The 26,771-nt window shown below is 40.5% G+C and overlaps 1 pseudogene and 1 gene segment (V, D, J or C); both read right to left on the bottom strand.

The window, feature by feature from the left end:
- Positions 1-1,642: 1,642 nt before the first annotated feature.
- Positions 1,643-2,139, bottom strand: LOC143681801 (T cell receptor beta variable 5-5 pseudogene; annotated as a pseudogene).
- A 20,227-nt stretch (positions 2,140-22,366) lies between these two features.
- LOC143687533 (T cell receptor beta variable 4-3-like) lies at positions 22,367-23,095 on the bottom strand. The segment is given in 2 exon segments: positions 22,367-22,893; positions 22,994-23,095. Coding segments are annotated over 2 exon segments (435 nt in total).
- Between the last annotated feature and the right edge of the window lie 3,676 nt (positions 23,096-26,771).

The following is a 26,771-nucleotide window of genomic DNA, read 5'->3' as shown; positions in this document are numbered from 1 at the left end:
GCCTATATGAATAACATAATTGCTCAGAATATTGCATCAATTTTATGGAAAACTGAGACTATCCAGTATATTTCAGATAAGGGGAGGCCCTTGTGAAGATGAAATAGTTAATGGTTAGTAATATTCCATGGTTCGATGTAAGTACACATTAATTTATTTCTTTTACAAATATCGAAGAGTATTAATTATGCACTTGGCTTTTCCTATGAAACTAGGAGAGAGAGAACACAATAGTATAGTGCCTTGGAATGTCAGAGTAAGAAGTAAAAATGAAGATATGTTTGAGCCAGTCATTGAAATATGACTGGTATATGACCATGTTTTAGGAGAAGGCATGGACCTTTAGGCCATGGAAGCAGCAAGATCAAATGCGAAGAATTAAAAATGCATCTTAGTTTTAGGAAATTATAAGAAGAGCTGTTCAGACACAAAGTAAATTGCCTCCTAATACTGACAAGACTAATGTATGAAGGTAAATTGAATCTGCATGGTGAAGGTTCAGAAAGTTATTTTAGGCAAGAAGAATTTATCGGCGGGGGGTGGGGGGTGATAGCGAGCACTTGCCTATTTATCATCATGCTGACATAACCATGGAAAGTACATGACTTTGCCCGGAGGAGGCAGGATTGAAACGAGAAAACAAGAAAGAAGCGGGAAATATCAACTCTGGTGTTTTCACCCAGGGCAACTGATTGCTAGGTTCCCAAACTGAGCAGACTGACCAGCCATTGGATAAACCCAGCTGCTATAAGGCTTCATTTTATATTTTGGAGTTATCACAGATTTTAGGAAAGGGGAGAAGAGAACTTATTACAAAGAGCACAGTTTTTTACATCATATACTTTATCTTGGTCAGGTTCATGTGTCAACTTGGCCAAGTGGTGGTACCTGTTTCTCTGGTTGGGCAAGTGCTGCCCTGTCTGTTGCAATGAGGACATTTCATAGAATTAAATCATGATCATGTTAGCTGCATCCACAGCTGATTCCATTTGTAATTGGCCAAAGGGCTATGTCTTCTGCAATGAGTGATGTTTAATCTAATCATGGGAAGCCTTTTAAGGAGGATTCAGAAGAGACAGGCTCTATTCCTGCTTTGGCTGGTGAGCCTCTCCTGTGGAGTTCATCTAGACCCTCCATCAGAGTCATCGGCTTCACAGCCTGCCTTGCAGATTTTGGACTCAGCGTTCCCGCGGTCATGTGAGACACTTTCATAAATTTTGTATTTCAAGTGTTCCCTGTTAATTCTGTTTCTCTAGAGAACCCTAACTAATATATAGCTTTATCTCTATTTTCAATCATTTTTAGACGTGTGATTGCTCCCTAATTTTCTCAAAATCTCAATTCCTTCTTCCTTAATTCTATAAAGTTGATCTCTATAATTCTACCTTCTAAACTATTCACTTATCAAATAATTTGGACCCTAAAATGAAATCAAACATCTTATAAGAAGATGGTACCAGCTATTGAATTTTACTCCACCCTTGCAGTATATATTGCCAGACAAAGAAGATACTCTTGGAGTGAACCTATTGGCATTGCACCATTCTCTAAACAAGGTGCTGATCTCCGATGCCACTGAGCTATTTTTTTCCTTCTTTCCTACTGCAGTCTTTAGGATCTCACAGACATGTCAGACCTGAGGTTACTCCTTGCTGGGGAAGGGAGGTTTGTACACAGAATGTTGATGTCTCTGCAGGGCTGTGCCCAAGCTGCTGGCACAAAGATACAGTGCCAAGTCCTCCAGCTGCAAGAAGCTCATGTTGAGTTCAGAGCTGTGATCGTTGAACTGCTGAGCTGAGAAGCGAGTCGGGAAGTTTCCTTTTCCATACTCCTGCCCATCATAATAGTAAATGAGGAACTCAGGGCCCTGGTCTAGGGTCTGTTTGTACCAGAACACATTCTTGTGCCCAGACATAGGGGAACATTTCATTGTCACTTGCTGTCCTTTTGCTTTAATCAGGTGTCTTGGAGTTTGGATGACTCCAGAATCCACTGGACCTGTGGGGGAAGAAGACAGGGAATTTTGGATGCCTCAGATTCTGTAATTTCCAGGTCCGAATCAGGATATCCCACCTGTGACCAGGACTCACCAGCTCCCAGGAGACAAAGGGTCACCCAGCAGAGGAACCTGGAGACCATGGTAGACTGAGGTAGATCCAGACTGGGTGTCTCCATGAATGGGGTTCTGGTCCTCTGATATCTGAAGTTCTGGGCATCTCTTCTCTGATTGGCAGTTAAGCTGTGTTGTCACTGCTCTGATGTCATTGTCTCTGCAGTCTCTCAAGGTGTCTTACAGCCAGGCTAGTATAGGCTTGGCTGGGTTGAGGCAGTTGTTTACTGCCTGTCCCAACACAGGGCAACCAGGCTGCCTCACCTCAGCCCAGTACCCTTCCCTTTCCTTTGTAAATTCAGAGAGAAGCCTAAGATTGCTATAGCTAAAATTTATGGCTCTCTGTAGAGGCAAGCACACCTGTGCCTTCCAGCCAAGAAAAGGATCAGACAAGGCTTCTTCTTAACCCTCCCACTCCCAGGCATCTAGCTGTCAGCCTCTTTCCCAGGAGGTTCCCTTAAGCGGTTCCACAGTGACCCCATGTGGCCTCTTGGGCAGGAACCAAGATTTTGTCATTCTGTCACTGGGCACAGGAGAGGGGTAGTGTTTAAACTGGGAACTATTTTACCATCTCGCCTATTACACTGTTTTCCTTAGGGGACGAAAAGGGAGGAAAACCAAAATCCTATCTTATTTGGGATTTATCTTCCTCAAGCTCACCTTTTCGTTGTGAAAGAAAAAGATATCACAGAGAAAATGTTGCCTTTGAGAAAGTTCTGATGAAGGAGATGGTGCAAACTGGGTCCAGCTAAAGGAAAAACTGTGGCAGCGATTAACAGAGACAGATTGTCTTGTTCACTACAATGAATTATCAAGGATTTTTAGATGACTAAAAATTAAATGAGATTTTTTTTTTTTTATTTTCATGACTTTAGGCAGTTTTCTCAAGATGGATTTCCCAGACAGGCCTCTTTGCTGTACCTGTTTGAAAGGATTTATGTATCCTAGAAAAACCATATTTTAATCCTAATCAGTTTTATGAGAGCAACAGTTTCTTCTAATCCCTATTCAGGACTAATGGTTGGAAACTTGATTAGGTTATCTCCACAGAGCTATGATTCAATCAATTGTAGGTATTAAACTTGATAAGATGGAGATGTGTCTCCACCCATTCTGTGTGGGTCTTGATTGGTTTACTGGAATCCTATGAAAGAGGAGACATTTCTGAGAGTTATCCTTTTTTGAGAATGAGGAGAGAGAGGCAGAACCATGAAAGAATGATGAGAGAACCAGAGTCCACCAGCCAGCAACCTTTGGAGATGAAGAAGGAAAATGCCTCCCAGGGAGTGTCATGAAGCAGGAGACCAGGAGAGAAAGTTAGCAGATGCTGCCATGTTTACCATGTGCCCTTCCAGCTGAGTGAAATGCTGAACATCATCAGCCTTCCTGAACCAAGGTATCGTCCCTGGATGCCTTAGATTGGACAATTTCTATAGACTTGCCTTAATTGGGACATTTTCTCAGCCTTAGAGCTGCAAACCTTGCAACTTACTAAATTCCTCTTTTTAAAAGCCATTCTGTTTCTGGTATATTATATTCCAGCAGCTAGCAAACTAGAACAACACCCAAATAGAAAATAAAGTATTCACACCCTTCACAATTAGTATGTTAAAAAGGAGAGGTTAGCCAGGATTAATGTAGGATAGAAAATAAATAAATAGGGGAACTTTGGAAAACAGAAACAGAAAAGAAGGGTTCAATTCTAGAACCACTGATTTCATTTATTACTTCTGACTGAACATAGTTTCTTTCCAATTCACGTCTTTAAATTTTCATTTGACTCAGTTGTTACTAAATTTAGATGGTACATCATGTAAGTTGTGTATAGATATTCTCATATAATCTATTTGTTGTTTTTTTAGGTGCATAGGTAAATGACTTTGTGGTAGTTAGATTCAGTTGCCAACTTGGCCAGGTGAAGACACCTAGTTCTGTTGCTGTGGGCATGAGCCAATGGTACGTGAAACTCATCTGTTGCTGATTACATCTGCAGTTGGCTAGGAGGCATGCCTGCTGCAATGAATGACTTAATTGGCTGGTGCTTAAATGAAAGAGCTCAACATAGCACAGCCAAAGCAGCTTGGCATACACTCATCTCAGCACTCGCAGCTCAGCCCAGGCCTTTGGAGATGCAGGAAGGAATCACCCCGGGGAAAGTTGTTGGAACCCAGAGGCCTGGAGAGAAGGCCAGCAGAGATTACCCTGAGTCTTCCCACGTAAGAAAGAACCTCAGATGAAAGTTAGCTGCCTTTCCTCTGAAGAACTAACAAAATAAATCCCCTTTTATTAAAAGCCAATCTGTCTCTGGTGTGTTGCATTCCAGCAGCTAGCAAACTAGAACAGACCTCATCAGAAGTTGCTGAGGAGAGTACCTCATCCATCTGCTTCTGACATTCGTGGGAACTCGTCAGTACCCCAAAGAGATGTGGTCAGTAACAGCACCTCTTATAAGATGCCATTTTGAGTGAGTCTCCATGGATATAAACCAGAGAAAAGTATCTCAAGCCTAGGATAGCAATGTTCTACCACTAAATACGAGTTTGAGTTTTGTGTATTCAAAATTCATTAAAATTTTCATAATAGCAGCTAATGTGTCTGCTGGAGTTTTCGATGGTCAATAAGGGAATTTTCTACATAAAACCATAAAAATGTAAAATATCAGTATAAATCATGGTAGGAAAAGAATAATTCTCTCCTTTTAAAAAGATATCCAAAATTTTTTTATTCAATTTGATAAAATTGCTGATTGTTTGATCAATCCTTTACTGTTTGTAAAGAAGCAAACAAAAGCAAAGCAGAGTATCTAAGATTATTTCTGAGGAGTCCAAGAAAGTGGAGGAACTCATGATAAATGGTCATTTCATGTAAGAGGAGGCCCTTTTTTTTTTTTTTTTTTTTTTTATTAATTAAAAAAAGAATTAACAAAACAATTAGAAATCATTTCAATGTACATGTACAATCAGTAATTCTTAATAACATCACATAGTTGCATATTCATCATTTCTTAGTACATTTGCATCGATTTAGAAAAAGAAATAAAAAGACAACAGAATAAGAATTAAAACAATAATAGAAAGAAAAAAAACAAAAAAAACAAAAACAAAAAACCTATACCTCACATGCAGCTTCATTCAGTGTTTTAACATAATTGCATTACAATTGGGTAGTATTGTGCTGTCCATTTCTGAGTTTTTATATCCAGTCCCGTTGTACAGTCTGTATCCCTTCATCTCCAATTATCCCTTCTCTTTTTTTTTTTTTTAATTAACAGAAAAAAAGAAATTAACCCAACATTTAGAGATCATACCATTCTACACATGCAATCATTAATTCTTAACATCATCACATAGCTGCATGATCATCATTTCTTAGTACATTTGCATTGGTTTAGAAGAACTAGCAACATAACCGAAAAAGATATAGAATGTTAATATAGAGAAAAAAATAAAAGTAATAATAGTAAAATCAAAACAAAACAACACAAAACAAAACAAAAACCTATAGCTCAGATGCAGCTTCATTCAGTGTTTTAACATGATTACTTTACAATTAGGTATTATTGTGCTGTCCATTTTTGAGTTTTTGTATCTAGTCCTGTTGCACAGTCTGTATCCCTTCAGCTTCAATTACCCATTGTCTTACCCTGTTTCTAACTCCTGCTGAACTCTGTTACCAATGACATATTTCAAGTTTATTCTCGAATGTCCGTTCACATCAGTGGGACCATACAGTATTTGTCCTTTAGTTTTTGGCTGGATTCACTCAGCATAATATTCTCTAGGTCCATCCATGTTATTACATGCTTCATAAGTTTATCTTGTCTTAAAGCTGCATAATATTCCATCGTATGTATATACCACAGTTTGTTTAGCCACTCTTCTGTTGATGGAGATTTTGGCTGTTTCCATCTCTTTGCAATTGTAAATAATGCTGCTATAAACATTGGTGTGCAAATGTCCATTTGTGTCTTTGCCCTTAAGTCCTTTGAGTAGATACCTAGCAATGGTATTGCTGGGTCGTATGGCAATTCTATATTCAGCTTTTTGAGGAACCGCCAAACTGCCTTCCACAGTGGTTGCACCCTTTGACATTCCCACCAACAGTGGATAAGTGTGCCTCTTTCTCCGCATCCTCTCCAGCACTTGTCATTTTCTGTTTTGTTGATAATGGCCATTCTGGTGGGTGTGAGATGATATCTCATTGTGGTTTTGATTTGCATTTCTCTAATGGCCAGGGACATTGAGCATCTCTTCATGTGCCTCTTGGCCATCCGTATTTCCTCTTCTGAGAGGTGTCTGTTCAAGTCTTTTTCCCATTTTGTAATTGGGTTGGCTGTCTTTTTGTTGTTGAGATGAACAATCTCTTTATAAATTCTGGATACTAGACCTTTATCTGATATATCATTTCCAAATATTGTCTCCCATTGTGAAGGCTGTCTTTCTACTTTCTTGATGAAGTTCTTTGATGCACAAAAATGTTTAATTTTGAGGAGTTCCCATTTATTTATTTCCTTCTTCAGTGCTCTTGCTTTAGGTTTAAGGTCCATAAAACCGCCTCCAGTTGTAAGATCCATAAGATATCTCCCAACATTTTCCTCTAACTGTTTTATGGTCTTAGACCTAATGTTTAGATCTTTGATCCATTTTGAGTTAACTTTTGTATAGGGTGTGAGAGATGGGTCTTCTTTCATTCTTTTGCATATGGATATCCAGTTCTCTAGGCACCATTTATTGAAGAGACTGTTCTGTCCCAGGTGAGTTGGCTTGACTGCCTTATCAAAGATCAAATGTCCATAGATGAGAGGGTCTATATCTGAGCACTCTATTCGATTCCATTGGTCGATATATCTATCTTTATGCCAATACCATGCTGTTTTGACCACTGTGGCTTCATAATATGCCTTAAAGTCAGGCAGCGCGAGACCTCCAGCTTCGTTTTTTTTTCCTCAAGATGTTTTTAGCAATTCGGGGCACCCTGCCCTTCCAGATAAATTTGCTTATTGGTTTTTCTATTTCTGAAAAATAAGTTGTTGGGATTTTGATTGGTATTGCATTGAATCTGTAAATCAATTTAGGTAGGATTGACATCTTAACTATATTTAGTCTTCCAATCCATGAACACGGTATGCCCTTCCATCTATTTAGGTCTTCTGTGATTTCTTTTAGCAGTTTTTTGTAGTTTTCTTTATATAGGTTTTTTGTCTCTTTAGTTAAATTTATTCCTAGGTATTTTATTCTTTTAGTTGCAATTGTGAATGGGATTCGTTTCTTGATTTCCCCCTCAGCTTGTTCCTTACTAGTGTATAGAAATGCTACAGATTTTTGAATGTTGATCTTGTAACCTGCTACTTTGCTGTACTCATTTATTAGCTCTAGTAGTTTTGTTGTGGATTTTTCCGGGTTTTCGACATATAGTATCATATCGTCTGCAAACAGTGATAGTTTTACTTCTTCCTTTCCAATTTTGATGCCTTGTATTTCTTTTTCTTGTCTAATTGCTCTGGCTAGAACCGCCAACACAATGTTGAATAATAGTGGTGATAGTGGACATCCTTGTCTTGTTCCTGATCTTAGGGGGAAAGTTTTCAATTTTTCCCCATTGAGGATGATATTAGCTGTGGGTTTTTCATATATTCCCTCTATCATTTTAAGGAAGTTCCCTTGTATTCCTATCTTTTGAAGTGTTTTCAACAGGAAAGGATGTTGAATCTTGTCGAATGCCTTCTCTGCATCAATTGAGATGATCATGTGATTTTTCTGCTTTGATTTGTTGATATGGTGTATTACATTAATTGATTTTCTTATGTTGAACCATCCTTGCATACCTGGGATGAATCCTACTTGGTCATGATGTATAATTCTTTTAATGTGTTGTTGGATACGATTTGCTAGAATTTTATTGAGGATTTTTGCATCTGTATTCATTAGAGAGATTGGTCTGTAGTTTTCTTTTTTTGTAATATCTTTGCCTGGTTTTGGTATGAGGGTGATGTTGGCTTCATAGAATGAATTAGGTAGTTTTCCCTCCACTTCGATTTTTTTGAAGAGTTTGAAGAGAATTGGTACTAATTCTTTCTGGAACGTTTGGTAGAATTCACATGTGAAGCCATCTGGTCCTGGACTTTTCTTTTTAGGAAGCTTTTGAATGACTAATTCAATTTCTTTACTTGTGATTGGTTTGTTGAGGTCATCTATGTCTTCTTGAGTCAAAGTTGGTTGTTCATGTCTTTCCAGGAACCCGTCCATTTCCTCTAAATTGTTGTATTTATTAGCGTAAAGTTGTTCATAGTATCCTGTTATTACCTCCTTTATTTCTGTGAGGTCAGTAGTTATGTCTCCTCTTCCATTTCTGATCTTATTTATTTGCATCCTCTCTCTTCTTCTTTTTGTCAATCTTGCTAAGGGCCCATCAATCTTATTGATTTTCTCATAGAACCAACTTCTGGCCTTATTGATTTTCTCTATTGTTTTCATGTTTTCAATTTCATTTATTTGTGCTCTAATCTTTGTTATTTCTTTCCTTTCCTTTGTTCTTTCTCCAGTTCTTCCAAATGGATAGTTAATTCCTGCATTTTTGCCTTTTCTTCTTTTCTGATATAGGCATTTAGAGCAATAAATTTCCCTCTTAGCACTGCCTTTGCTGCGTCCCATAAGTTTTGATATGTTGTGTTTTCATTTTCATTCGCCTCGAGGTATTTGCTAATTTCTCTTGCAATTTCTTCTTTGACCCAGTCGTTGTTTAGGAGTGTGTTGTTGAGCCTCCACGTATTTGTGAATTTTCTGGCACTCTGCCTATTATTGATTTCCAACATCATTCCTTTATGGTCCGAGAAAGTGTTGTGTATGATTTCAATCTTTTTAAATTTGTTAAGACTTGCTTTGTGACCCAGCGTATGGTCTATCTTTGAGAATGATCCATGAGCACTTGAGAAAAAGGTGTATCCTGCTGTTGTGGGATGTAATGTCCTATAAATGTCTATTAAGTCTAGTTCATTTATAGTAATATTCAGATTCTCTATTTCTTTGTTGATCCTCTGTCTAGATGTTCTGTCCCTTGATGAGAGTGGTGAGTTGAAGTCTCCAACTATTATGGTATATGAGTCTATTTCCCTTTTCAGTGTTTGCAGTATATTCCTCACGTATTTTGGGGCATTCTGATTCGGTGCGTAAATATTTATGATTGTTATGTCTTCTTGTTTAATTGTTCCTTTTATTAGTATATAGTGTCCTTCTTTGTCTCTTTTAACTGTTTTACATTTGAAGTCTAATTTGTTGGATATTAGTATAGCCACTCCTGCTCTTTTCTGGTTGTTATTTGCATGAAATATCTTTTCCCAACCTTTCACTTTCAACCTATGTTTATCTTTGGGTCTAAGATGTGTTTCCTGTAGACAGCATATTGAAGGATCCTGTTTTTTAATCCATTCTGCCAATCTATGTCTTTTGATTGGGGAATTCAGTCCATTGACATTTAGTGTTATTACTGTTTGGATAATATTTTCCTCTAACATTTTGCCTTTTGTATTATATATATCATATCTGATTTTCCTTCTTTCTACACTCTTTTCCATATCTCTCTCTTCTGTCTTTTTGTATCTGACTCTAGTGCTCCCTTCAGTATTTCTTGCAGAGCTGGTCTCTTGGTCACAAATTCTTTCAGTGACTTTTTGTCTGAGAATGTTTTAATTTCTCCCTCATTTTTGAAGGATAATTTGCTGGATATAGGAGTCTTGGTTGGCAGTTTTTCTCTTTTAGTATTTTAAATATATCATCCCACTGTCTTCTAGCTTCCATGGTTTCTGCTGAGAAATCTACACAAAGTCTTATTGGGTTTCCCTTGTATGTAATGGATTGTTTTTCTCTTGCTGCTTTCAAGATCTTCTCTTTCTCTTTGACCTCTGACATTCTAACTAGTAAGTGTCTTGGAGAACGCCTATTTGGGTCTAATCTCTTTGGGGTGCGCTGCACTTCTTGGATCTGTAATTTTAGGTCTTTCATAAGAGTTGGGAAATTTTCAGTGAAAATTTCTTCCATTAGTTTTTCTCCTCCTTTTCCCTTCTCTTCTCCTTCTGGGACACCCACAACACGTATATTTGTGCGGTTCATATTGTCCTTGAGTTCCCTGATACCCTGTTCAAATTTTTCCATTCTTTTCCCGATAGTTTCTGTTTCTTTTTGGAATTCAGATGTTCCATCCTCCAAATCACTAATTCTATCTTCTGTCTCTTTAAATCTATCATTGTAGCTATCCATTATTTTTTCTATGTTTGCTACTTTATCCTTCACTTCCATAAGTTCTGCGATTTGTTTTTTCAGTTTTTCTATTTCTTCTTTATGTTCAGCCCATGTCCTCTTCATGTCCTCCCTCAATTTATCGATTTCATTTTTGAAGAGGTTTTCCATTTCTGTTCGTATATTCAGCATTAGTTGTCTCAGCTCTTGTGTCTCATTTGAGCTATTGGTTTGTTCCTTTGACTGGGCCATATTCTCAATCTTTTGAGCGTGGACAGTTATCTTCTGCTGCTGGCGTCTGGGCATTTATTCAGATTTCTCTTGGTGTTGGACCCAGCAAGGTTGTAATATTTTTCTGTGAAATCTCTGGGTTCTGTTTTTCTTATCCTGCCCAGTAGGTGGCGCTCGTGGCACACGTTTGTCTGCGGGTCCCACCAGTAAAAGGTGCTGTGGGACCTTAAACTTTGGAAAACTCTTGCCGTCCTGGGGGTTCGCTAGCCGAAACGGCTTGAGCCGGCCCGGGGTCCGAACGCAGGGAGGGTTGCTGGTCGCCGCAGCCAGGGAAAGAGCCCGTCCGAATTTCCTAGTCGGCCCTGGGCAACAAGCGTGGCGGGAGGGCGCCAGCGGCAGCGGCCCGCCCGAGAGAGTGCACGTTCCCAGGGAGTCACGGGTTTGGAAGGGGCCTCCCCCACCCGTCACCGTTCTCCGCGGGCTGGGGGTTTCCGATCCAATTCTCTCAGTTGGTCCGGGGGCTGCGCGTGGTGTGGGCGCCAGCCGTCTTTGTTTCAGGGGACCGCCTCTCCAATTCTCCCAGCCGGCCCGGGAAGGGGGAAGGGAGTAACTCCGGCCGCTTGCCACCCCGCCCGGTAAGGCCCGCGCGCCTCGGCGATCTCACCCGAGCTGCTTCTCTCAGCCAGCCAGCCGTTCCAGGATGGGGTACGCTGTCTTTTTTATCTCTGTTGTGGCTTTGGGCGCTTTCTGTATCGTTTCTACTCCCCTAGTAGGTGTCCTGGAGAAGAAACTAAGATCCGCGCATCTTACTAAGCCGCCATCTTCCAGGAAGTCCCCCGGAGGCCCTTTTTAAATAATCATTATATTTCATGTAAGAGGAGGCCCAGATAATACTATTTTAAAGATATGTGAGACATGAGAACATTAGTTTCTGTCTCCTAAAATTGCAAACTAGCATCATCGCCTGACTCCTTCACCAGGTGAAACTGATGAGGTGAGAGACTGAACTAAAAACCATAAGAAACTTCTGGAAAGACTGATGTTATTTTGGAATGAAGTATGCATGAGATAAGAGGTGTAGTCAAAGGCTGCAGTGAGAAGGCAAGTTGATGGAAATCTTTCTGTTCTTGCCTGACTCCCTTCTCACACTGAGACAGTGTTATCTGCATTTTCATTTCAGATATCAATAGCAGAACAACTGACATCACTAAGAGAGGTGAAGTACTCCAGAAAGAAGAAACCAACTGGATAATATCTTCCCAAAAGGAGAATTATTGAACAGTATGAAACACGATTTTAAATCAAGCATGATAAATATACTTAAGGAGATAAGACATGCAATATAAACATGAATGGAAAGGGTGTTTAACACATATGAAGAATGGATACGGTCCATTTATTGGACATCTTAACTGTAACATTTTTGGCGTCAGCATTTCTAAGTGTTTATTATAGGGAAGAATGTTCATTCTCTAAGAGAAACCAATGTTTGATGTAAATGCTAAGAGTTTTTGTTCCGACAGGAGGTAATCTATCTTATTAATTTCCTAAAATAATATCTCCTATCATCAGGGATTTTTTTATTCTGTTTTTGTAATGAGAAAGGTTTCAGCTAATAGTTTTGTAATTCAGATAAAAACCCCTGAAGCTCTCTCTTCAATTTTTATTCAATTTGATAAAAATTGCTGGATTGTTGGTCAATCCTTTACTGTAGAAACAAAGAAGCATGTAAAATCTCAACAAATTCCCACTAAAGCCACTAAATTTAAAATGCTGGACAATTCCAGGTGTTGAAGAGAATGTAGAGCAACTGGAAGTCACATAGACTGCTGGCCAGAAGGCTAACTGATATACCTGTTAGGAAAACAGTTTGGTAATTTCCTATAAAGTGATTAGGAACTTACCATAAAACCCAGCAATTTCATGCCTGGATGTTTACTGGAAAAACAAATCTGCACCAGATAATGTTAAACAGACAAGGGTAATTTTATTCAGGTGTTGCAATAGCAAAGGAGAAAGAGTAGAACACAACTTGGTGGAAACAAAGGACAGTCATCTGTTTAAAGCTAGAGTGGGTTAGAAGAAAAACTCTGGGATTTGCTGAAGTTGCAATCAAGACCACTTGATTTGGAATGGTTTTCTTTGTGGTAATTAAGCCACCTGGAGTCTGTAAGGGCTGGGAAAGAGGAGGAGACAAATCAAGAACGATTCAGTTAGTCTCTCTGGGGACTAGGAAGCTGGAGTGAGTGGAGAGAGAAGAGGGAGGTGGGAGGCAAGACTGATATCTACAATAGTTTGGATTTGAAGTTCTCATATTCTTCTTTTTTTTCCCTACAGTATGAGTTGTTGTTTTTTTTTTTCCAGTCCCACAGCTGTAAGATCAGTTTTAAGGTAGTCAGCAGGGAGGGAGGGAGTGGTGGCTGAGAAGAAAGGCTGGCTACTTGGTCAAGAGGAAGAAAAACAGTCTTGGTCATTAGCTAAGAGAAATATAAATGTATATCCACACAAAAGACTTGTACCAAAAGGTAATGTGGTTTTGTTCATAGCCAAAATCTTGAAACAACGTAATTGTCCATACACAGCTATGTAATAGATATATGGCATATGCAAATTGCAGTATAGCCATACAATGGAATACTACATAGCAATAAAAACAAATGAACTACAGTTCCCATTAAAAATATACTAGACTTAAAATAAATTTAGTAGATTGAAATGCTAATGATCAATGAAAGGGAGGGGTAAGGGGTATGGTATATATGATTTTTTTTTTCTGTTCCCTTTTTATTTCTTTTTCTGAATTGATACAAGTGTTCTAAGAAATGATCATGATGATGAATATACAACTATGTGATGATATTGTGAATTACTGATTATATATGTAGAATGGAATTATCATAAGGTAAGAATATTTGTTTTGTTTGTTGTTGTTTAAAAAATATTTAAAAATTAATTTAAAGAATATATACTAGGCCTCTCCCATGAAAAAAACTTTCCCGAATTGCTTTCTTAAAAGGGCAGAATCAAGAAAACCTTGGGAAGGCAGGACAGGAAGAGAGGAGGGAATCAGCCTGGCCCGTAGTGCCGGGGTCACTGTTGTTTGGTGGAACCAACCTGGTATGCAGGTTCACACCACACAGGGTGCTGCCAGTTCACCCACCTGACTGCCATTTCTGTGCACAGAGGAGGCACCTGCTGTGGTTAAACTGCTGGCACAGAGGTACAAGTATGTGTGGTGCGTGTTGATAGACCTCAGGGTTAGGGGGAAATGCTCAGTCTCATTTTGAGAGACCTGAAACCCTTCAGGGACATCTTCTTCAGCTATATTATCAACATCATCTGCATGATGGATCAGCAATAACCTACACTCTGGGTCTTGCCAATTCTAGTACATATAGTCATGCTTCAGACTGAGATACTGGTCCCATCTCAATATTACATTTTTCTCCTGCTCCTGTATTTAGAAATCTTGGAGTCTCAGTAATTCTAACATCGATGGGCTCTGTGGAAAAAAAGGAGATACAAATAGAAGTTAGAGACAGAAGAGTGTCTGATGCTGCCTAAAGGAAGAAAAGATTTGTGTTAAAGACCTTTCAAACCCAGGACAGGGCATCATCACTCAACTTACTTGCTCCCACGGCACAAAGGACCTTCTAGTAGAAGATATTTATGCCCTTATGTTAGGAAAAGTGTGAAACTTTTTCTTGATGAAATTAGAATAAAGCTCTGGTCTTCTTTGACTGGTAGGAACGTTACCCTCAGATCCCTAATTGCCCCCTGGCAGTCCAGACACATTTCTCTACCCCACTACTCATGTTACAGAGGAATAGGCTGAGCCTTGTTGGGACAAAGACCCACCCTTCTGAGCCTCTCTCACGTTCCTTCCAGGAAATGGCTCTTCTCTCTGCACCTGTCTGTGGACACCAGCCTCCTGACCCCAGGCTCCTCCTTCACATGCCATGCTAGCTCCGAGTATCCTCCCCAGACCTAGCAGGAAAGCTAGAGTCCAAGCTTATTGCTGGTCCAGTCACACATGTGCATCAATGAAAGGCAAGGAGTCTTTGACCCATCACTCTGTAGCATTGACTCAGTGTCTGCAGACTAGATCTGTAATGGAATAACAACACTCAGGCTTTCCCTTAGCTCTTTCTGTCTCAGGGCACTCTCTCTGTCTTTCCTTACTTAATCATCTCTCAGTGGTACCACAGTTCCTTCTGACAGTCAGTGGAGCAAAGATCCCAGGACTCAGTCAGCATTCGGATAACATAGGGCAGCCAGGCCCTAGGGCAGAGATATCCAGTGTGGGAGATTGCAATAAATCCTGCCCCCAACATTTCAGCTGCTTTTCTAAACAGACCACACAAGTGAGCAAAGTAGGGCCCATGGCATGATAATGACAGAAATGAGGCTCCCTCCCAGAAGAAGGAAGAAGCCTTAGTTCCAGGTCAGTCACATTCTCACCAAGACTCACTGCCCCCTTGTAGGTCCAAGTGCTTTACCAGGAAGTATGCTGAGTGGTTCCAAAAAAACCCCAAAGTGAATGTGGGTATATAGGATCCAGTGTCAAAACTGAAGCTTCCATGAGGGAGACCTGGGGCTATACAACACCCCTCCCCCACCCCAAACAAGAAAAACAAAACAAAAAACCAAAGCATGATCACTCCATCCTTATGAATGTTGTCTCCAGTTTGGCACAGTAGTTCAGTCTGATTCTCAGACAAAGTGTTAGAGGATTTTCTACCAGAAGCAGTATTGTCCCTGATCTGCAACCTTGTTCATAGGAAGGAATTTGGAAATGTGTATGTGGAGGTGAGTGGGGTTGGGTTGTCACAGTGGCACAATATGCTGGAATTCAGAGCTAAAGAACTAAGGACACTAAATATCCTGCAGCGCAAATCCCACGTACACACATACACACAAAAGAAAAAATACAGGGAAGGCAGAGAGATAATCCAGAGGGAAAAGAAGCTGTAAAAGGAGGAAGGGATACAGCTTAACATGTCATATTGAGAAGCTGACATAACTAAAGCAACTACTCCCTTTGCTCCCTTTCTCCTGGCTGATTCCACCCAAGTTGCAAACATTACCAAGTAAATCCCATCTTTAAAACACACACACATAAACGGAAGGAAGGAAGGAAGGAAGGGTGATCCTAAATGCTGAGTAGATACTCACTTATCCTTTTCAAGCCTCACATCTCAGTTTTCTTATAAGAATATCTATACTCTACAACCCAATTGCTATTTCACTGTACCAGTTCCACTGGAACTATTCTTAGTAATAACCTTCTAATTCATTTTGAAGTAGTCTTATGTACTTCTTCATCATTGATTCTGATCAGTGACCTTTGGAACTGGGGATAAACAAGAAGGAATTTATGTGAGGAAGGGCTACTTAAGTAGAATTATTTTTTCCTTCATGTTCTTCTTCTCTTTTTGATGCATGGTCCTGGACTCAAACCCTGGTCTCCCAGGCAAGCATTCTACTACTGAACCACCCATGCACCTCCTCCTGTTCTTCTTTTAATCCTCTTCTTTTCTTTTCCTATAAGGGAGTCAGATTTTGTGTTCTCTGGTCTTAGTTTTGTATTAGATTCCTTGGACTGATATAACCAAATACCATAAGCTGGGTGACTTAAAACAACAGAAATTTATTCTCTCACAGTTCTGGAGGCTAGACATCCAAAGTCAAAGTGTGAGCAGGACTGTGCTCCCTCAGAAGGAATGCTTCCATGCCTCTTCCACCTCCTGGTGGGCCCAGGCATTCCTTAGCTCGTGGCAGCAGAACTCCAATGTCTGAAGTCCAATGGCCATCTTCTCCCTGTATGCATCTCCATCTCTGTGCTTAAATATCCCTTTGCTTACAGGGACACCACTTGGATTGGATTTAGGGCCCAGTGTGACCTCATGTTAACTTGGTTATGTCTGCAAAGACTTTGTTTCCAAATGAGGTCACAGTCATAGGCACCCAGGGTTAGGATTTGAAAATATCTTTTGGGGGATACAATTGAACTCTTGATAGTAAGGATCATTTATACAGCATTAGTATTTATTTTCCATCTTTCTTTAATTCCCTTCCTTTCTTTTCCAAGCAAAGAGTCACTTTTTATTATCTTTGACCTCAGGTACCACTGCACAAGAATTCCTATGATTTTAAAGGTATTTGGAATGACATAGGGAGGGATGCCTTGAGGACAAGAAGAGAGAGTGAAAAGAGAGCTCTCTTTGCTTGGGAAGAGATAGAAGTCAGTGAGGGCTAGAGTATAAGCTCCATGCCTCAGGTGACATGGAAGCTTACTGTTCTCCAAAGAGCCATCCAGGTCTTGAAAAATGAAGACATCAGAAGTTACCAGAATGGAGTGGAAATTGTAGATCTATTTCCCATTGTACAGCTCCCCATTTATGGTACCGAGATAAGGAGGCCCAGACAATGCTTGGGTTTGTGTATTCCACCATACTGGTAAATTGGCGTTAAAGGTCAGATTTTATTTGGTTTGGAAAAAATTAAGAACAGATATATTATACATTTTTGCTTGATGAACTAGATTTATACAGAGAAGAGGTGATTTTTTACTTCTGTGTTTTTGCTATGAACACAGAAGTTCACAAGCTTCTGCTGTGTTTCTGCTATTCACAAAGAAATTCACAGGCTTGTCTCCACTTTGGATGTGGATCTCTTGATTATGGAGCATAGCATCAAGTCAGATGGATTTGAAATCAGCAGTGAAGCATTCATTCTTTACAAAATCCACTCATCTAAAAGGAACAACACTCTTCTTCTTCAGTCCTGTTATACATTAATGAAATCATGTTACAGAGCTTAAGGTTATCTCAAGGTCTCACATGCAGTATCTCTAGACTAGAGTGAACTTACCACCTGAAGGGTCTGTAAAGGAAGACTGATGCTGGTGACAGTCAACATTACAATTTCAGAAGAGATGTTATAGCAGAGGTCTTCCCAAACCAAAGCAGGACCTTCCCATCTGTGCTCTACACTGTCCTGCTACCAGGAGTAAAAAGACTCCACAGCCAAGGAGGCTGGGATCAGTGACAAGTTCAAGTTAAGGCCACCCTGATCTTGAGGTTTGCTTTTGTGAAGCTTATGTATTTAGTGGAGAAGCTTAGCCTACCTATAGATATGCCTAAGAGTTACTTCCAGAGTAAGAGTTATTTCCAGAGTACCTCATTTGATGCTCAGATGTGGCCTCACACTCTCTAAGTGAAATCATTGTCCTCCCCACTTCGTGGGATATGACATACAGGGGTGAATGTCTCTCTAGTGCCACAGGAGATGACCCCCAGGGCTGAGTCTGGCCCGGGCACCATGGGATCAGCAATGGCATCTTAACCAGAAGGGGGAAAAGTATTGAAACAAATAAGGTATCAGTAGCCGAGAGAGTTCAAATTGAGTCGAGAGGCTACTCTGGAGGGTGCTGTCATGCAAGCTTCAGTTAGACATTGTTACCTATCATAACTTGCCAAACCTCAACCAAAACTATTCCAACCAATCCTAAAGAACACCCAGGGCAATATATAAGATTCTACAAATGTTCCATGCACTAGAGTAACTTTCCAGAAACCTACAACCTCCAGATGGACGTCTGCACAAGATAAATTCTGAAACCTAGAGGGGCCAGCCTCTCCAGAACATCAGCTAGATCCATCTCCCTACTCCACATTACTGATAACCCCTTCTAACATGTAAAAGTTAGAATGGCCATGGCCCAAATATCCCTAAAGAGTGGGGAAAAGATCAAAGGTTATGGTGGAGTTATACAGAGAAGGTAGGGTTTAACAAAGGAGTATAATTGCTGAATCATTATATTGCTATTTCTTTTAGTCTCCAGTATCTTAGAGTAGCTAGAAGTAAAAACCTAAAATTGTGGAATTGTAACCCACACAAAATTCTGAAATCTGTTCTACAACTAATTGTTGTGATGTGCTTTGAAATGTATTACTTTTTTGTATATACATTATTTTTCACAAAGAAAAATCAATTGTAATGATAAAACACTTTCTAGCCTCCAGTGTTCTAGAGCAGCTAGAAGGAAAAATCTGAGATGATGGTATGGTAGTCCTTGAAAAACTCTGGGATCTGTCCTGTAACTACTTGTTGAAGAGTGCTTTGAAAACTATTGCTTTTTTTCTTTCTTTTCTTTGTATGTATCTGTATTATACATATTATACATATGTTATATTTATACAATAAAAAAAGTAAAAAAAGAATTATATAACATGACCAAGTGGAGTTTATACCAAGAATGGAAGAATGGTTCAACACAAGAGCAAAAAAAAGGTCAAGGCAAGGCTGAAGTCTCTTCCTGCTCAGGGCTCTGAGGTGCTCTGCAGGAATGGGACATGGCTAGGTTGAGCACTCTGTGTCTGTTGTCTACATGGAATTATCAACAGCACCTCCTTTTAATCTCCAAACTGTCCCACTGTGGATGAAGAATTACGTGATCACCTTAAAAATATGAAAATGTATATCTCCAAATTTTGCATATTCTCTGTTGTGGTTTGGAATTATGTACCCAGAAAAATCTCTTCTAGAACTTAATCCACTCTTCTGGGTGTAAACCCGTCATAAATAGGAACTTTTGATGAGGTTAATTTAGTTAAGGTGTGGCCCACCTCAGTCAGGATGAATTTTAAGCCTATTACTAGAATCCTTCATAAGAAGAATGAAAATCAGATAAAGAGAAATCCAAAAAGGGAGCAGCCAGAAGCTGAACATCAACAGAACCCAGAAGAGAAGGGAGGGACCACGAGATGCCTCCATGTGCATTGCCATGTGACAAGCTAAGGACCAAGGATTACCAGCAGTCAGCTCCAGAAGGCAACAGTCTTTGGTGAGAAAGCCTTGCTTTGGTGTTCTTTGATTTGGACTTTTTCTTAACCTCAAAATGGTGGGCTGTTAGATTCCTACTGTTTAAGCTAACCCTGTACTTGGTATTTGCTTGAACAGCCTTGGAAACTAAACTATTCTCTCCATGGTGTTTTTATCCTCATGGCCCCCCATCTTTTCCAGAGGAGTTGGTGACTTCATAGCATGAAAATGAGTCCCCTGACTAGGTAAGGCTGGGTCCTACATCATAAATGACCCAGTGACCGATTCCTCTTCTGAGACCCATGGTGTGCCTCTAATGTGGTCACCAACCATACTTTAAAGATCTTGGGGTAGAGTATTTCCTGTCTAAATAATGACTGAATGAATGTGTGTATAACCAATATTATCTACTCAACTAACCTAGAACACCAATACTGTCATGTCCCATTTTCTTTTATTTTCTAATTTAATGCTTGAGATCTACTCTCCTCATTAGTAGGAAATCCATTATTTCCCTTGTGAAGCATTTCCTGCATCATCCCCCTGCCAGTGGTTCAAGAACCCTCATTTTTAGCTTCTGCGAAGTCAGTCTGGTTTTCAAAAATCATGTTGAAAGTGATCAGTTTACTCATACTGCACTTCTTACCACATGAAGTCTATGTTGGCATCTGTTCTCACCCTGTTCAGTCCTGCTGTGGTGAGATTTTTGTACGCCTGGACTCCTACTGGCCCAGAAGTAGTGTCTTCAGAACATGGGGCCACACTCTCGTAGACAGCCATCACTGCCCAACCATCATTCTGTCAAACCATCATTCTCACCTATCTTAGGTGGCATGGTCCTGCGGTGCTCTGGCCTCTGCCATATTCTGTGCCAGAACCATTTCTCCCCTATCAATACTTAAGCTCTAGTGTTTAGATCCTTATCCTTCTGCAGAGCTCCCATTTGAGAATCCTAGGTATCCTCATGCAAGTCTTTCCTCATCTCCTTTCTAGTAAACCCCTCTCCATTCAAAGATACCAGGCATGTTTTGCTAGGCCTGGAAAAAACAACAAACACATACAAAGAGGATAAGAGGAATCTAGGTTCACCTGGTCACTCACGTGGCTACCTTTCTCCCATCCTTGGAGTCTGCAGCCACATTCTATGGTACCTGTGAACGTTTCCTGAATATCATGGCCCCAGATATTTCTGGGCAACATTTCCTATTCTGACAATCAAAGTTAATTTTTGATCTCTGCTATTGGGAAGCAGCTGCAGCCCTAACCACACATTTTTTTTTTCTCTCTTAGGCAGCAAAAGGCTAGTGAAGGCCTTGAGGAGAAAAGAGAAGCAGCTGAGTTTGTGCAAGGGCAGGAAATATTGTTGCAAGGCTGTGGCTTAGCTGCTGGCGCAGAGATACATGGCTGAGTCTCCCAGCTGTACTAGCTGGATCTTCAGAACAGAATATGATCCATTAGGCATCTCAGCTGAGAAACGATCCTTGAAAAAGTCTGCTTTCTCTGAAGAAATTTTGTTATAGAAAGAAATCAGAAATTCCACTCCCTTTTCTGGAGTCTGGCGGTACCAATAGAGGTATAAATGTCCAGAAATTGGGTCACACCTCAAAGCCACACTCTGTCCCCTCTCTGTGATAGAGTGGCTAGGGGTTTGGCTGACTCCAGTTTCCATGTATCCTGTGGGAGGAGAGAGAGAAGGGAAAGAAAATGAGGTAAAAGTTTATAAATGGCCTTAGGTCAATGCAGAATGGAATTTCCCATGCAGTCCCAAGACTCACCTATATCCAGGAGACCAAAAATCACCCAGAAGAGGAGCCTCCTGTCCATGGCAAGATCAGGGCAGGGATGTGGCCTCTCCCTGCTGGGCTTCTGGTCATTTGCCTTCCAAGGGAAGAAATCCTGTGACTTGACAGTGCTGAGCTGCACCCGTAGCTACAGTAGCAGCCTCTGGGACCCAGCAGGCTTTGTGTCAGTGTAGACACGTGATGCTCCAAGACTCAGCCTGTGGAGTATGCTGCAGTGCACAGATCTGCAGACCATGCATGAAAAAGTGCAGCTAGAGGGTGGCCTTGGGAAAATGCAGTCTTTGGAACAGATACGCCAGTATGAAACCCAAACAGCTGGGAACCACTCTCCTCTCTAATGGCCCATGTAGAACTACAATCCAGAGGTATCTGGTTCTGATATAATTCTACTTAATTATAATATAGTAATCTACTATTACTATGAAATTCTAATAATTCTGAGTCTTATGATTTAAAATATTAGGAATAAGGAGACTAAAGGAAAAAAAATTAATCATTCAAGTGTCATTGCTCAAGGGTGGAGAGGAAAGCCAGTGAGGAACTGAAAATTGAGACCAAAAAAGACATTAGGAGCAAGGAAAGGAGAGTGGACCCTAGGAGTGTTGGTTCTGAATCATTGGGGGTGAGCTGTCATTTATGTTGCATTTGGTATTTAGAGAAAATGCCCAGGTAGATCTGGAGCCTTGATCAGGGCTGGAATTCAGGGTCTAACTTTGTACAGAAAGAAGAGAAGTCAGAGAAGAGATAGGCTGTACTACAGAATGATAGAGATGATGGAGGGTGAGAGATAACTTCTCAAACTTGTTTCTCAAGGTTCAGATGTCTACTGACCTTCAACAACTGGCTCAAACCCTAGATCCTAGAGCCAGAAGACCCTCCTCTCATTCCCCGAAATTCCTGAGGGGTGGTACCCAGGCCTGAAGGGTCTCCTCTGTTCCTGAGAAGAGGCTCAGAGATTGTGGTGCAGGAACACCCCACCTCATAGAACAGTGTTTTTCTAATCCTCTGGCCCCTGTGTAGGGTCTGATCTGTGTAGGTGTTCAGAGGATTCCTGTGAAAACATAAACCAAATGAGCCACTTTTCAGCAGGCTTGTTTTATTTCATGATTTTAAAGGCATAAAAAATACTAAATCCAAATGTGTTTAACTTTTACTCAATTGACAGGGTGGAGGCACACACAGGAAAAAGAAAATCCACACCCTAAATATGTGCATGAAATTTGGTGTTTCCACATCAGGTAAATTGATAGGTAGTGATATGGTCTGAAATTTCTGCCAGGGGTCCTATAAGAAATGTTGAATGAGCCTCAGAGCTCAGGTGAACACGTTGCCCCCACATCTTCCTGGCTAGACCCAGGAGGTTTGTGCACAGGGAGGATGTTACTCTGCAGGGCTGTGTCTTTGCTACTGGCACAGAGGTACGTGGCAGAGTTATCTGGCTCCAGGCCATCCACGTGGAGGTATAAGTGAGAGCTGCCTGAGTATTCAGGTGAGAAACGACTTGGTACAGTCTCATTTTTAATGAGGTCCTTATAACTGTAGACAAACATGAGCTCTGGTGGCTTGTTAGAGTCCTGCTTATACCAATACATGGCATTATGTCCTAGATGTTTTTCACATTTCAAAGTCTTCTTACTTCCCATTCCCATGACCAGGTATTTTGGTGCCTGGGTAATTCCAGTGTTGATAGGGCCTGTGAGGAGGGGAAAGGCCAAAATTCAGAGAGTACAAAAATAAGGTTGTTGCTATTGACACGAAGGAAAAGGTTTGGGGTCCAAGAACCCAAGACTCACATGCTGCCAGGAGACAGAGGACCACACAGCAGAGCAGCCTGCAGCCCATGGTGGAGACAGGAGGGAAATGGGTACCATCTAACTAGGATGCTGGTCCTCTGTGCAAAGGGGCAGGGCTTTGGTCTCCTTGGCCCCAAATGGCAGTTTTGCCTGTGATGTCACTGTCCCCAATAGCTTCCCCAACCCCAAGAGATGTCTCCTTCTTTCTCTTTCATGCCTTATATAGATCCTGATAGCAGGTGGATAGAAAATAGATTTGAATTGACAAGGCAGAAATGAATGGGAAGGGGCAGGAAGGAAAGACCTGACTATATAAAGCCTTCCTTTTTACCCTTTCCTCTCAGGACTCCCTCTCAGTGACAGACCACTTTCCACTCAAAGGATCTTTTTTCCTACCTTGCTCAGTAATACAGGATAATACCACACAAAATGTTGCTTTCCTCAGTGTCTAAGCTCAGTGGAGCCACCCATATCCGTCTTTGTGAGGGAAGGTGATTGGTAACCAAGGTTCCATTCTAGGACCAGTGCCTGTTGTTTAAGATGTGTGACTGTGATGGCGTCTAGGAGTCAGGCACTGGGAAGGGTGCTGCAGGGAGCTTAAAGGGATAAGAGTATGGGGCTTGGGTTGTATGCTGGTTTGAAACTGTTGTGTACCCCAGGAAAATCATGTTTTAAAATCATAATATTGTAGAGTGGGACCTTTCTGAATAAGTTGTTTCCATGGAGATTAGACCCAACCAGTCGTGGGTGGGGCCCTTTGAATAGGTCAATCAGCACAAAGCATGCTATGCAAGACAAAAGGAAATCAAATTGAAATTGATTTGAGTATCCTTGAGATGTCTACAAGTGATGTTCCCTGGTGTTCCCACATGATGTAAGGATAGTGTTCCAATGCCCTAGCTGCCTGCCCCCAACCCTTCCCTCTACTCCGAACTCCCGCCCCGTAGTCCCAGCCCCAGAGGTTTCAGTGGAGCTACAGGTCCTCCTTGTGGCCAACAAAGCACATTTATCAGCTCACAGGCCTCTTATGAACTAGCTTTGGCAATCCAGATCTCACCCTCATTCCACAGGACTGGGAGTAGCATAATGGCTAATAAAGGCAAGGGAAGGATGAAGAAGGAAGCATCTGAAACAAAAATGTTTGGCAATGGTACCTGTTATCTAAATACCTAGGATATTTTATTTTACTTAACAGAGATTTGCTATGTCTGGATTCTTAATGTGAGCAATGCAGATATGATCCCAGCATCCACGAGCTTATAGGCCAGCTTAATTTTTCAGCAAACGCTCAATGTTCAACAGCTAGGAGTGAACATAAAGAAGTCAATGTTTTTACCCACAAGATATTCATAGGCAACCAGCAGAGCATAAAAATGCATCTTATATAAAGTTTTAGAAATGTATTCAATATTTCAGTGTTTAAATCACTTCATCTATGTGGCACCATATTTTTTCATTTATTAAGTCAGGAGAACTGAAACAAAATGATCTCCAAAACCTTGTCCATGGCTAAGAATGTTAGAAATCAAGCCATGCCCATTAGCTCTCCCAGTAGCTTTCCAGTTTAGGACAAACTAGAACAATGAATAACTTCTACTTCTCCATACGAACCATTTATGCTTTTTGTTTAATAATTGGAATTTAATCTATTTTCTTAAAATGTATTATTATGCCAGTATGGAGTTTTCAGTCTAGAAAAGTGGATACAAATAAATAAACACAGATTAAAAAAAATGATCTGTACTCCTGAAATGCTTTTTACTGTTTATTTACTGTTATGTATTTATCTCCACTTCACGATATGAATCCATATAGATTTATGTTGGGGTTTGCAGGGGAAAAGTTACACATGCTTTAAGCAAAGGTTAATAATTTAGAATTTTTAAGGGATGTGTTGGATCGGGGGAATTATTAGCCTTTTATAATGTTGATAAATTTTATCAGATTTTCAATGTGGCCTATAAAAGAAAAAAATGTTAAAACATGGGTTAGAATTTGAGTAAAGGGAATTGGATATCTCTCCCTAAGCAGATTTGATGGGCTGCCAATCCTTCACAGGTGGTGATATTCCATTCTTAGATGAGAACCCCAGTCCACTCTGATTAAAAGATTAGCATTGTTACTGTTATAATTATTGCAATGGATATCCACTTCAGGCCGTACAGCAACCTGACAATCTGATTGGCCCTTCCATAATGAAACATTTTAATAAATTCATTTTAAGAAATATGATTGCATTGTTTGGCTCTCAATAAGTTAGCAAGATCTCAAGAATTAAAAAAAAAAAATTGAAACCATAACCTTGAAGGAGATGTGAAAGTGAAAGACTGGTTTGCTCTGAGGACAATAACTAATATAAGTATTTCCTGCACTGAGAGGTTAGTGGCAGATGACTTTGTCATTTGAATTAGGGATATATTTGAAGTAAGAAAATGCTCTAAGGACAGTCTGAATTACAAGAAGTAATGGTGAAGAAGTAGAGTGGAAAATGTGAGTATATGCAAATAAAAATCATCTGTAGGAAGTAAGAACATATGTGCTTGAGGATAAATAGAAATGATGTAACTGATTGGAGTTGTGGACATTCAAGACAGCTGGAGCTTGGAGGATAGAATACTGAAAAGGAGCCCTGAGAATTTATGTAAGAAAAACTCCTTATTTTCTTGGCCAATTACTAAGCTGTATATACACTTGGGGGTCCAGTAAGCCAAGCAAAGAAAAGTGCTAGAAGGTGAAGAGCTGAGCAGAGATTTCTGAAGATACCCGGAACTGGAAAACGCTGGCATTCAGGCTGTCTGAGTGGAGAGATGTGTTAGTTAGATTCAGTTGTCAACTTGGCCAGGTGAGCATACCTAGTTCTGTTGCTGCGGCCACAAGCCAATGGTACGTGAACCTCAGCTGTTGCTAATTACATCTGCAGTCGGCTAGGAGGCGTGTCTGCTGCAATGAGTGACGTTTGACTTAATTGGCTGCTGCTTAAATGAGAGAACGCAATGTAGCACAGCTTAAGCAGCTCAGCATTCCTCATCTCAGCACTCACAGCTCAGCCCAGGCCTTTGGAGATGCAGAAAGCCACCCCGGGGAAAGTTGTTGGAACCCAGGGGCCTGGAGAGAAGACCAGCAGAGATCATCCTGTGCCTTCCACATAAGAAAGAACCTCAGTGGAAAGTTAGCTGCCTTTCCTCTGAAGAACCAACAAAATAAATCCCCTTTTATTAAAAGCCAATCCATCCCTGGTGTGTTGCATTCTGGCGGCTAGCAAACTAGAACAAGAGACATGAGTGAATATGATGTTATTTCATCATCTGAGACCCCAGAAAGTCCATGCACTAGTAGAAATGGCAACATGCAAGGGCTTCCTAACAGAGAGGGCAAAATTGAAACAGACCCTAGCAAATCCTACATCCAAGTGTGTAAGAATACATCTTATCATTCTTTAGAAAACATAATAAATTTAGAGCCTCTCCCTTACATTATCCATAAACCTGTTTATGACCTTACATGTAGAATATTTTAAAAGTCTCCTAATTCCTCATTCCATCCGTACTGCTACCTGTGTCACTGTACTGAAATACGAATTTAACCACATTATCTTACTTCAATAGAATCATAAAACCCTCCCTCATCTGGCTACTGCCTGCCCTTGAGGAGGGTTCGAAGATAGGCACTCAATCAGAATTGGGAAAGAATCATACTGGTCAATCTTGAAGAGAAGACGCTAAAATGAAAAATCTGCCTTGGTGGATGCTTCTCCTCTACCCTTTCTTTCTAGTTTACC

The sequence above is a fragment of the Tamandua tetradactyla genome, chromosome 1, assembly GCF_023851605.1.
Source record: "Tamandua tetradactyla isolate mTamTet1 chromosome 1, mTamTet1.pri, whole genome shotgun sequence".
Taxonomy (NCBI): domain Eukaryota; kingdom Metazoa; phylum Chordata; class Mammalia; order Pilosa; family Myrmecophagidae; genus Tamandua; species Tamandua tetradactyla.
The sequence above is the reverse complement of the archived record's forward strand: the minus strand, read 5'-3'. Positions and strand labels throughout refer to the sequence as shown.